The sequence below is a fragment of the Empidonax traillii genome, unplaced genomic scaffold, assembly GCF_003031625.1.
Source record: "Empidonax traillii isolate 1590-97213 ecotype Southwest subspecies unplaced genomic scaffold, ASM303162v1 scaffold196:size3368384, whole genome shotgun sequence".
Taxonomy (NCBI): Eukaryota; Metazoa; Chordata; class Aves; order Passeriformes; family Tyrannidae; genus Empidonax; species Empidonax traillii.
This window is the reverse complement of record NW_020955389.1, coordinates 1,271,701-1,285,231: the sequence shown is the minus strand read 5'-3', so window position 1 is coordinate 1,285,231 and position 13,531 is coordinate 1,271,701. Positions and strand designations below refer to the sequence as shown.

Sequence of the window (13,531 nt, the reverse complement as noted above, 5' to 3'; positions counted from 1 at the left end):
GAAACATATGGGATAGGTAACTGAGTTGTGCAGGGGTTTGCCACTGTCATAAGGCAAATGAAACCCTTCTTGGCAGTACCCCACCAACAGCTACCCCACTATTGCAGGGTGTTTCTTCTCTATTTTGTAGAAAGCCTAAATAAATTGGGGGGCAGGGGGGGAGGAATGAAGAAAAGTGGAGGCAGAAGGAGTGGGGAAGCCATCTACACCCCCTGTGTGGCCAGGCAGGACCACTGCTTTCCCTCAGATGGGAGGAAGCACTACAGATGCAGCCAAGCCGCTCAGAAGCAGCATTCCAGGCCCTGGTCCTGCTACCCAGGGGGAAGTGATTCCCCCTGGAGCTGCGACCACAGATCCCCTCCTCTGTGTTCTTCCACTCCCAGCACAGTGACAGACAGCCATCAGTACGTGTACAGGTATCCAGCACCTTCTTCTCCCTATGCCCAAGGCTAGACAGGACGTTTAGCCATGGAGTCGGGACGACAAAAACCACTGGGAACTGTGTCAGCCGGGACACTCTAATTAACACAAGCCTTTTGTGCAGTGGTTTTCCATGTTATTACTTTGCTTTCTGGCATTGAAGCTTTAATGTGAATTTCGGACGCAGGCCTGGACGCAGCAGCAAACCCCGACCCGCCCCCGCCCTCCCTCAGCGGCGGCGCAGGGCGGGAACCGCGGGCAGAGGCTGCCCCCTGCCGGCGGGAACCGCGGAACGGCGGGAGCCGGGATTCCCGGGAAAGGGCCGGCACCCCTCCGAAAAGGGCCGGCAGTCCTCTGGAGCGGGCGGCCTGCCCGGCCCAGGGTGGTGCTCCAGCAGAGCCCGGGAGGGGGGGAAATGCGGGGGTGGGGGGTGGGGGAGGGAGGGGCAGAGTGATGGTGGGAGAGGTAAGCGGTTGTCCCCGCGAAAGGATTTTGGCGGGCGATTGTCAAAATAGGCGGACTAAGTGCTAAACTAAGGGAATATTTTGATCGTAGAATCACGGAGTGGTTTGGGTCGGAGGGGAGCTCAGAGCTTATCTAGTTCCAGCTCCCCCCTGCCGTGGAGCAGGGACACTTCCCGCTACAAAGCGTTGTTTAAAGCCACAGCCAGCCTGGCTTTGAACTCTTCCAGGAACGGGGCATCTACAGCTTCCCTGGACAACTTGTTCCAGTGGGTTACTACTACACTATCTTTCCTAATATTTAACCTAAACCTACCATCCGTCAGTTTTAAGCCATTACCCCTACAGTTATGTGTCCTTGTAGGAAGCCCCTCTCCAAATCTCTTGCAGGTCCTCTTTACATACCAGCAGGCTGCTACAAAGTCTCCCAGGAGCTTGCTCTTCTCCAGCCCGAACAATCCCAAATCTCTCAGCCTGCCTCTTGGAGAGGTGCTCCAGCGCTCTGATCACATTTGTGGCCTCCTCTGGACTCAGGTCGATATTCTTCTTACCCTGGGGACCCCAGGGCTACAAGCGGTACTCCAGGGAGGGGGCATCACCAGAGCAGAGTGGGAGAACACCCTCTCTTGACCTGCTGGCCACACTGCAGACCAGGACACAGTTGATTTCCGGGCTGTGAGCGCATGTTTTTGCGTCTTCTTGAGCTTTCTAGTCAACCAACACCCTCAGGTCTCCTCAGGGAGACGTTTTGTCCTTTAGGGAATATAAAGGAAAAAAGCTGGCAAACTGAAGTGTTTAATGAAGACTTCCCTTTTCAGCACCAGTCCCAGTTCTTCCCCAAGTGCTTTTTTAACCCAGAGGACTGAAAATAAAGCCTCAGTTCATCTCCTCCTTCTTCTCCTGCTGTTGCATACAGGCCTTAGAAACCCTCTGCAGGCCTCTAAAGATAGGTATTTTCCTCTGGTATCAGAGCTGACAGTTTAGCCTAATCTTTGTTCCCAGGGCAAACGTGACTTGTATCTGTATAACTGTATGAGGAAACTCTTAAACATCTTCTTTTGGTCTAACACAACAGGAGATAACCTTTCTTTGCCACAAGTTCACTTGTCATCATTTTGAATAAAGATAACTACAGGCTTTGTTTTGTTTTGTTCTCTCCTTACCTACCTTCCCAGTTCTCTCTAACATTAAAATAAAACCTAGGTGGCAGCAGAGAAATATTCTGACTTGACTCACTCAACTAGGATACATACAGTTTTACATCAACCATTCAAGGAATTATAGGGCCAATAGCATGAATGTCATTAGGAAAAAAACAGAGTATTTTAATACCACTAATTTATTTAACATCAGCTTTTAGCTTTACGTCAGTTGCAGCAAGCCTACTTTTTTTTTTTTTTAGAAAGTCCTGTTTTCATTCCCATCTCACTTGTCAGCTGAGGGTTGAAGGGAGGAAGGTCCCAAGGCTGCAGTTACTGAAACACACACGGTCGAGTGGGAGTCGAGTGGGTATTCTTTACTGACAACACGTCAGCCAACAGAGAGAGCAGCAGAAATGAAATCAGATACAAATCAGGAGTTTGAGAGAGAAAGAGGTACGCCTCTTCAGCTTCAACTGTTTGCTCAGTCTTCGTATAAAGGGATGATTGATGATCTGCTGTATGATTTATCCTTTCTTAGAAGGCCTCTTTTTTCTTTCCTGGACTAGAATACTTACTGCTTTTATTTGCCCTGTGTTCCTAAAGTAATAATGTCATATGTTAATGTCCTAGAAATAAAAGTTGAAGATTATTCAACAAAGAATCAGGTAACAGCAAAGGCTTGAGTAGTTCATAAACAAAAATATTTATTTTTCAGTTGTTCATGGTATGTGTCAAATTCCTGGTTACAACAAAAAATTGTAACAAACAGCATCACAGTGACATATAATCAAGCCATAACAGTGCAGTTTATTATAACTGTGTAAACAAAAAGAAGTATTTCTGTAATGGCACTCTTCATGAACCAAATTATGGCATACAGAATCTTAGCAAAAGTCAAAAGAAACATTTAAAGAGAAAAAAACCCCACCTAAACTGAAGCAGTGTTTATGAACCTGGCCAAAAAAATGCCCAATCCACATTTCGTCAGAGAAAAGAGCGTCCTCAGCATTTTTGCTTGGCTTGTTATTAAAGAAATTAAGTCTTCATTTTTTCAAGGCACCAATCCAGCATGTGAAATATTACTTTTATTGAATGATATGAGCAAAGACCAAACATCTCTTAATTATAACCATGTGAATACCTCCTACTGTGACATTATTAAAGGAGACGAGATGATTTGAGAATGTTATTGTCTGTATAGCATGACACCTGTGAAAGACGTTCTGTAGAAATTAAAAGTAAGTTACTGAGAAATAAAATCCAAAGTGCACTGTCAAAGAAACTTTTTTGTGTGTAAATATCAAAAAGTGAAATCTTACTTTTCTGTAACAGAAGTAAACAATTTGATTATAAGACAAGGTACATACTGTAAACTGTAAGATGGACTTTGAATTTGAAGTACACTCGTCTGAAACATATTTTATATATTAGCACCTAAAATGGGATTTAAACAATTTTAATAGATTTCAGCTCACGCATTAGTTATTATTTGCTTGACGGATAAAATTTTTCAGCAACCTTTAGTGTTCTGTGAGATCCTCTTAACCAAAACACACAGGTCTGAATGCCACTACATTTTACACTTGTACTTTTCATACAGGAAGTTTGCATATGTTCCATCTGCAGAGAAAAGGTCCCATAGTAGCAGGAGGTAAAGACAGAGGAAAGAACCTACAGTTATTAAAAAATACCAGAAAACTGAGAGTATTCATATAATTCATAAATATTGAGAGTAATCATATAATTACAAGCTGGTATCTTCAGTTTACAGAAAGCTATAAATTTGCTTGTTTAAAAAAAAAAAAAAGACATCCAACATGTGCTTACTCACATGCTGACATGGAGTGCATGCAAACTATTAAAAAAAAAAAAGTAGAAATTTTACCCTTCAGAAATGCTGCACATACTTCATCCTCAAATAAACTGAGGCCCCCTCAGAAGCAATAGGGACTTAATGTGCATATTGACTCAAGCAACATGTAATTGCTTCCTCTGTAATGAGAAGTGAACAGCAGTATCAAACAGGAAATTTCATTGACTAGTGCTTCATTTCAAACACTGTTAGGTCCAAATCCAGGTTCATTGTCATTAAGCAATAAAACTACCTTAAAAAAAAAAAAAGTTATTTTCTTGGAGGAAGGACATTTTCTTCATAATAGCCAGGATTTACTACATTTCCAGCTGGATCATATCTAGCCACCACAAACGTTGAGCCATCACTAGCAGATGCTTTTCCGACTCCCATCCTTTTTGTATTCTTCCAAACCATTGCTGTGAAGTGACCTGAAGAAAGAGAGAGAAACATATGCATTCACTTTAGGTACTGAATCTGTAACATTCCCTTTACCATGGTAAAGGTGAGGTGCTAGGAAAGAAAAACCAATACAAAGCTGCTTCTTTGTCTAACAGGAAAACAAACTAAGAACATGAAAAAGAATCCTACATTTGCATTTTGTCTTGAAAAACCCTGATCCATACTGGTTCCCTTATACTATTCCCATTTCCATGTCCTATATCCAAATAAGAATACCTAGTTGGAGAACCATGAAAGAAGTAGTTTGGAAAGTATCTGACATAAAATTCAACAAAGATATCATTGTCTTTACTCTCTGCAGTGTGAACAGCAATTCTGAAGGTGACTATTATTCATTTGCTTTAACCATCTCATACTCCCCCATATGTTTGCTTGTGCAACTGTTCAAAAGAACACTGTTTTTGTGGCTTCTTCTGCCTAGTTTAATAACCACCCCTGCATTGTGCTGCTTCATCAGTTGTTCCCTCTATGCATAGACAAATCCCGTGGGAGAAGAACATGATTTTCTTCATCTGAAACAAGCTCAGGCATCTCTCTTGCTTGAACATTATTCCCGGAACAATGTCCTTAAGTTCATTCCGCACCAGATTGGCAATATGTAGCCAACGGCCTCTTCCTCATCTCCAAATTTTAACTGAAGTGATCTCTGTGAGCAGAGTGATATCATTCAGTAGAAGTCACATGTCAATATAAACAACACCACAGTACATTTAGTAAGACACCTATATGATTCCAACTTCTTATTTCCTACAAATTAATTTACCTTAAAAATAAGTTGCCTGTTAAAAAAGGAAAAATAGAGTACTAAAAAAAGTCAATAAATGTTGCTAACTTTCTCATTTTTCAGTTTCCTTTTACCTTCTGCCAGTTTTTAACACAAAACTTTGGGGCAATTCTAATTTTTTTTTTACTTTCTAATATTTTTCTAAGAATAAAGATTTTTTCTTTCTAATGTTTTTCTAAGAAAAAATATCAAACAGTTTCTTAAAGCAATTTCTTAAAATAGCTGTGTTTTTGAAGAGATATTGCCCAGTTTGAACTTACCTGTCCCAGAAGAAAACCCTGGGTTTTGAAAGCTGTAATTTTTTATTTCACTGTACCATCTGTCAGCCACATCCTTTCCTGAAAGACAAAGCAAATATGCTGTGGAATCATGACATTAACACAGAAGTGTAGCTCACTTACAGCCTGGCCAGCAAGATCTTTTAAAAGCTGGCAAGAACTTCTAGAAACATGGAGAAAGAGTCCTTTTACCGAAAAGAGTTTTTGAAATGTAGGTAACATGGTAGTACATACAAGTTACCAGGTCTTTATTGTTTCACAATAGCTGTTGCTACTTTTATCACAGAATCACAGAATAGTAGAGGTTTGAAAAGAACTTTAAGATCACCGAGTCCAACCATTAACTCGGCACTGTTAAGTCTACCACTAAACCAGGTCCTCAAGTGTCAGATTTTCCTCATATCCAATCTAATTCTTCCCTGGCACAACTTGAGGCCTTTTCCTCTCCTCCTGTTGCTTGTTACCTGGGAGAAAAGACTGAGCCTCATTTTGCCACGACCTTCTTTCATGTGGTTGTAGAGAGTGGTAAGCTCTCCCAGGAGCCTTCTTTTCTCCAGGCTAAACAACTCCAGCTCCCTCAGCCGCTCCAGACTCTGCTCCAGACGCTTAACCAGCTCTGGACACACTCCAGCACCTCAATGGCCTTCTTGTAGTGAGGGAACCAAAAGTGAACAGGATTTGGAGTGAGGCCTCACTACTGCAGAGTACAGGGGGATGCTCGCTTCCCTGGTCCTGCTGGCCACACTATTGCTGATACAGGCCAGGATGCCATTGGCCTTCTTGGCCACCTGGACACACTGCTGGCTCATGATCAGCTGGCTGTCAACCAGCACCCCAAGGTGCTTTTCCACCAGCCAACTTTACAGCCACTCTTCCTAATTTATTAATTTAATAAATTACTAATGCTTTTAATTAAGCATTAGTAATTTATTAATTCCAATGCTTTTAATTAAGCACCTCATGCCACCAATTATTTGAGTTCTGCTTGATGCAAACGCAGTCCGTCAGTTTCTCCACTGGAGTACCAGGGAACTTGTGGTCAGCAGAGCTTGGCTCAGAGCCTGGGCAGGCAACCCATGGAACAACTTTAGAACCAGGTAGAGTTCATCCTGTTGAGGAAAGATCTCTGCGGCAAGGTGCTCACCAGGTAGGACAGAATTGACGATTAGATGAGTGCTGTACTATCACCAACAGATCAGGAAACAGGCCCATCCATCAATTCTCATCTGCTGTCAAAACTTTTCAAGGTTGAAGTTAGAAAATCCTCTGTACAAGAGAGAACTGTGTGGCATTGCATTTGGGTCAAGATGGTCCAGCAATCCCTTTAGTCCTCAAAGAAACATTTGGAAATTTTAACACATTGAGTTTGCATTTCTTTTCTGCCCAGAACCATCTGAAACTTTCTGCTTGGAAGGTACGAAGACACATCTCCCTCATCTTGGATGAGTGCTCCTCTCATTACAGCTCTCTTACAGCTCCAGATAAACCAAAGAAAAATGACACTTCTGAAGTCCTCCAGTTTCCCATGTTCTCATCAGCATTGAATACTTCATATTTCTGAGTGCATTCATTTTTGTTGTTCTTATTGTTGTTCTTATTTAGCACTTCAGCCACTGTGAAGATCCATTTTGAGACACACTAGGGTACTCAGGGTACTACAGCCAGAGACCTCTAATATACATGCTGTGTCTGTGTGGAGGTCCATGTGTCTCAACCCATCAGAGGCTTTCACTGATAACAGCTGCATAAGGACCATGACTACATCCAGGGATGTAGCTCAGATCAGAATTTGCAGACGCTATGCAGGCAAAAGTCAAATGTTACTTCTTTTCCACTACTGGTTATTAGGAAATTCTTGTGTCAAACACTGGGCTGGGGGCAGGGGGGTGGTTTTTCTCTAAGCTACACCAATAATGATATTTCTGCTTAGCATTCCAGGATGTATCATCAACACAAGGCCAGTAGATTTCATAGCAAGCTGCCAATGCTTTAAGCCTACCATCACGAAGAATGCTGGTCCCTGGTGGACTGTTGGCTTCAGAACAGCTATGACTCATGCTTTGCTATTTCGCAGCAAAAAAACCCAAAACTTCCCTGAACTTATGATTGAAGCTAAAAGGATGATGCTGCTAGCCTGGCAAGCTGGTTGTCAAAGCTGTCATTGAAAAGAAAATATTGAATGCAATGCCATCTCTTGAGAGATTTCTGGACTGGAAGTACTATGAATTTATATGCTACACTGCTAGTTGGGAATAGTGCTCAGTAGATTCAAATAACATGTTCTTCATAAAAAGGTAGCAAAACCTCTCTTGCTTCTCAGAGTAGAAGTTTTGGGAATAACAACTGGTTTCTTCTTTCCCTCTCTCCCTGTGCCAAACAAACCCTATAGAGCTGTTTTATGGCTAAAGTATGTAACACATATTTATTTGTTTATTTATTACTCACACCAAAGCTAAATGAAGACTGAAAAAAAAGTGCAAGGAGCAATCCTTATGCAATACAAGGGAAAAAGAAAAAGCACATAGTAAAAAAAACAAAGCCTCCAATAAACTACACAGATCATCCTGTCCCACTCCAGACTTGAAGGCTTTGAAGGACTTAGATGTGTTTGCGATAAGCTGGGTAGAACAGAAGTACAGAATGTGTGCCTACCTGCTTTAGCAGCAACTGGCATCATTAGACTCGTCCTTTCAGAAAACTGACCACAATATTTCCACTTAAAAGCATTATGGAATAAATTATGTAGTCCTATTTAGAGTCTGTTCCCATTGCTTTTCAGTGTTTCACTGAGAACAGCTCCTACTGCCTCAAAAGTTCCTCCAAAACAGGGGTTCGTTGCTGTTCAAAATGCTTTTTAATCAGAAGGAAAGAACACAGAAAAGAAATCACTGCCACCCCTCATTCACGATTATAGCAGAAATGATAAAGTTTACTTCTATCAAGAAGCGTGTGGACCTGCCCTACAGCCAGCCCTGCAGCTTCTCTTCTGTTGCGCCACTTGCAGAACCAATCAGTACACTGCTGAGTTTTTTAAATACCCTTCCTGTTTGCATGGCTGTAAACCACACTCATAGTTTCAACACTTTCACTGTGGAAACACAGTAGGACTCCACCTTTCTCCGGGTGCTCCATTAGACTTACTAGATGTTCATTTCAGAACAGGCTGAATCTCACTCTAATGAGTTTCAACAGTACCATGACAGACAACTGGAGTGGAACTGCAGCCTCAGGGATTGGTATGTCCAGGTGCAAGCTACTGGGGAGACCAACAGGGATCCACATTGCAATTCTATTCCTATTACTGAAGAGTGTATATACATATATGTCTGTATATATACACACACACATAAAAATATATAATTACATATTAAACACTATGGAATATATCTATTTTTAAATCAATTACTAAAAATATATATATTTGTACTTATATGTACTATATTAATTTACTTATACATATTCCAGTAGGATATATATTGCAATCAGCAAAAAAGGGGAAGAGGCCACTGGTGCTGTTCATTTTAGTGCTGACTGCATTTATTTGTGCTGCTATGCATATATATGCATGTGTATGCTGTGGGTGTGAGCCTGGAAATATATTCCCAGCCTCACCACTGGGAAGACAATGCTGTGGCAGCCCCACTGCTGCATTCATCTCCTTCTAACACAAAATTTCTCTAAGCCCAGCCTTACTGTTTCTCCTCATACCAAAGGATCCTTAAATCTTCAAGTAATCCCAGTGAGGGAGTTGCTGAAAACATTCTAATAAAATCACATAGGACATATTTATCTGCAAGGATGGGCAGCACCTTGATAGTCTACTTTAAAAATGGATTGTCACAACATTCCTTCTACCAGTCCCAGGGGAAAGAAGGTAGAAGAAGATTCAACTTCACCTAAGAAATAAAGTATCTACCTAGAATGAAGTCATACTAATGCGTTTTGGAACTAATTATCTACTTTCAGCATTCCTCATGCAGGTCCTTACTTTATTTTACTTTATTTAACAGTACTGTATAAGCCTGGTGTAAGACAGGGCTGAGGCAGATGGTGCCTGTACTCACTAGTCCTGATCTGTAGGAGACCCAGGTTTCTCCCATAACTGGTTTGGGTGACAACATACAGTCGATTTCTCTAATAAACTCTCTCAAATCCATAAGCTGCAGAGTTTTCACAGGCAACACAGTACATTCTTCATGACCACACCAGCCATCCCAAACAGAATTTAGATATCCAGTGTTTGCCTTCATCCTCCTGACACATGAGAAATGAGATGAGGCATCCTGAGAAGCCTGACATACTACAGCTGCCAAGGCAGGCTGTGGCCTCTTGCATTACTGGCAGATGACAGCTCACTTATTTGAACATAGACAAAGAGAAGTCTGCCACAGAGCAGTTCCTGCAGGACTGGAGGGAGGAAACAGCTGTCAACTATTTCTTGGATTACAGGGATAAACATATTTCCAGCAACAGCTTTAGGGTATGTAACTCTAAAATCCTGAATACAATTCAAGGTATTCTTGAAGGGGAGAGGAGTCAGGCTAGAAGCCTTTATAGTTCAAAGCCTAAATCTTCTCTGAATCAAGAAATGCATCTTCTGGCATTATTACAGAACTCAGTAAGAGCCAAAATAAACAACAGCATCACTTTTTGAGAGAGAATACTGAGGGTGTTAGAGGTTTATTGAATTTTGCTTTGTCTAGGGAAGAAACCGGAAGACATTGCCTGCCTTTGTTAAGCCCATGAATGGATGCCTTAATCCAAATTTCAGCCTCATTGAGCAGGGTACAAATTAACTATCCAAAGGGAACTATATGAGAAAAAGAGGAAGAATGAACTAGCTCCACAGAGATGAAGACTAAGCCAGAAGAGAAAATAACTTTCTTTGAAGAACTAGCTTTCTCATTCTGGTACTTTGAGTGATCCTGCTTCATTGGAAATGTAGAAGTGTTTTACAGAACAAAAGAGGATATAGTTTAATTTGCTCAATAAGACATTAAATCCTGTAGATAAAAAAAACCAGCAAAACTGCTCGAGACTGGAAAGTTATGTATGGAAACAGTGCATTGAAGAAAACAAATTGAGTCCAGAAAAAGACAGCCGTTATGCAGAAGGATTTGTGTGTTATAATTCCAGCTCTCCAAATGGGAATTCTGTGACTTTAGCCTAGGGGGCAGGAGCACAGGTCATTAATACAAACAAGAAGGAAGAAGTAAGCTCAGTCAGTGAGTCATAGCCACTATGCAAACTTTGCCGTACATCTGTGTTTTCCCATGCTGCTCTGAACCCTTGCCTCACGCTTTTGCAGGGGACAGAATGCCAAATATGAGTAGATCAAATTGTAATTTTCCACCATGGGTTTCTTTTTCAACATGAAAAAGTACCCACTTGGGACTAAAGTTGGCACTTGAGGAGGAACTAAGCAACATCCCTGGGTCTAAAACACACTAAAATTTCCAGGTCCTTCAAACACAGCCTGCAGAAATGAACTTCTGTTTCCTCAAGGCTGTGCTGGAAATTCCAGAGGTAGATTGGAACAAAGAAAACAAGTGGTCACTTTTAATACATCCCACCTGCTGTCCCTGCAGGCTGAGGCATGAGCCCTGCCCACTGGAGGAAGCAAGGAGGGAAGAGCCTGCTGAATCTCTCTCCAAGGGCTCACCACAGGCTGTCAACCTGGCAAAAATGCAGCTCCTGGGGCATCCAAAACAAAGGCTGCCAGTTACATGTCACATTTACAACCAGAAAATATATGGAGTAATTTTGTCTTCAAAGATGAAGGCATAGAAAAGGGCTCAAAGCCTGTTTGCTGACAGAGTGGAAGACACGAACACATACTAACACAGCAACACTGTCACTTTGGTGCCCAGTTCCCTGTTTTTGCCCCCACAAACAGGAACTGCTGTTTAGTATGCAATAGACATTTTTCCACTTTCCGCACCACAGCCGCGGGCAGACCTCTCTTTGGTTGGGACAAACTAAGGACAAAGGTGAAGCACAATGCATTGATGTCTTCCTTCTCTCCTACCATGGACATATAAGTAGCACTAAAGACAGCTCCACAGCAGGGACATACGGAGCAGCCTAGCTGCCAAGTACCACCTCCAAAGGGACATAACACACTACCATAGTCCCTTAACCCCTCTGTGCCCACACGTGCTTCTTGTTCTCTGTACACACAGGCTATTGCAAACCACCATCCTACCCCCAGGGAGCCTGGGTTAGTTTGGGCTGGGCGGTGGTGGATACACTTTCGAAACAGAGGAAACTCCAGCACTCTTGCAACCAGATGCTCTGAGTTCAAAGTACATGAGACAAACAATTTATTTGGTGTCTGTGAGACAACAAGAGAAGAAAACTCACCTGACTGATCATAGGATGCCCATGCTAGGTTTTCTCCACATTTTCCATTAGCAGACTCAGAGCTGTGCTTGAGGACCCTTGTGGTAGCCAGTTCTTCTGCATACCTAGCAAAGGAATCCACACATTGGGTGAGGGACCACAGCTGCAACGAGCAACGAGGAGGAAGAGAAAGAGATGTAAGCAAGGCAATTTGCAAGCAAGAAATAGGAGGCAACAGGGAGAACCATCAGGTCACAAATTTAAAGATCAAGTGAGACAAAGCACTCCTTCCACACCATGTGGCAGAAGTCATTGCCACAGGATGATGCAGACACTGAAGCCCCTGTGGGTTTGAAAAAGAGAAAGACAAATTTACAGCGTGTGTATGTGGGGGAGAATCTTCAGGGCTTGTAAACAACAGCAACAAATAAATGAGGAGATGACCTACTGCTTAGGAAAACCATCATTTCCAGGATAAATCTGTAATTTCCAGGAGAAGATAATGGGGGAAGGAACACCACATTTGTTTTGTCCTGATACTCCTTCCCTAATCATGAATTCCTGGCATCTGCCAGAGAAAGGAAATTTGTCCAGCTGAACATCTTGGCCTAATATAGTACTTCAGTCATTAGGTTCTGATTTTCCTCTGTCCTAAACCTCCCAGCAAAACAAACAAACAAACAAGTATTTAGCTACATCCATTAATTTAGAAATAATGAAAAGTGAGTTGTTGGTCTTCAAAATCCTGAACTGAGGATCTCTAGATGTTTCTTCATGCTGTATATCACCACAGTCCTCTTCAAGGGTTCCCACATCCCAAGCTAGAGGGAAGACTGGAACAAAGTACACATTGCAGATGGATGAAGCTGCCAAGGATGTGAGACAAAGGGTGATGAATACACTCCAGCTCAGGCAGTTGAAAGCATGAGATTTTCATCTGAGATCATCACCCTATGCTTCATTACAGTCAGAGATAAACAGACACCTGCTGAGGGTGATTCATCTCATACTAAAGCAGGGATCCATAGTCAGTTCATCTAACCTGTCACCATTACTGGAACAAAAAATAGTAGAAAACAAACCATTTTCAACAGAGATAGAGAAGCACAGAAAAGTATTCAGAGACACACCAAATACATATCAACAAAGGTAGTATCAGATGCACCTAAAGAAAAGGTGTTCTTCTTTGAATTTAAGAATATGCAAAATCTGTCTCGGCAAATATGAGATTTCTTAAATTTCATGTCTTTTATTCATATCATATTCTGGTTCTTGGTATCAACCAGATTTATCAGTCTCTGAACATGTGTCTTTTAATTCTTTCAAGTTAAGCTACAGACTGCTACCAAATAAAGGTTTCCTATTGTTATTCATCACAGCAGGGCAAGTCAACTGAAACCAGAGAAGACTGTGAGGAATTTCTGAAGGATCTAAAAATACCCAGCAAGGGCAATAGCACACTTAGAGATAAATGTGGAGCAATGCATATTTGATAGAATAATCTGAACTATTCATACAGGCTGACTTGTTCAAACCAAGAGCAGCACTTTGGAGACACAAGAAGTGCTATTGACAAGTCAATGAAATCTTTTCCTCACTGTGAGCCATCCCGTAAAACAGAAACAAAACAACCCTTAGAAGAACAGAAGGAAAGCCCCAGCAGATTACAAAGGTACATGGATGAGTCACTGGCATTCCATCTCTTAGAAATACTGTATCCAGTTATTATGATGTCTCAAAAAAAAAAAAAAAAAAAAAAAAAAAAAAAAAAAAAAAAAAAAAAAAAAACC

The 13,531-nt window shown here is 41.6% G+C and overlaps 1 protein-coding gene across 2 annotated transcripts in view; it reads right to left on the bottom strand.

The window, feature by feature from the left end:
- Positions 1–2,702: 2,702 nt before the first annotated feature.
- GLIPR2 (GLI pathogenesis related 2) overlaps positions 2,703–13,531 on the bottom strand; it is a 30,831-nt gene continuing 20,002 nt past the window's right edge. For both annotated transcript variants that reach the window (XM_027886880.1, XM_027886881.1), the window contains 3 exons: positions 11,763–11,866; positions 5,382–5,459; positions 2,703–4,306 (listed from right to left, as the gene is read on the bottom strand). In XM_027886880.1, the coding sequence (XP_027742681.1) occupies positions 4,146–4,306; positions 5,382–5,459; positions 11,763–11,866 (343 nt within the window). In that variant the 3' untranslated portion in view covers positions 2,703–4,145. The remainder of the gene's footprint in view (positions 4,307–5,381; positions 5,460–11,762; positions 11,867–13,531) is intronic.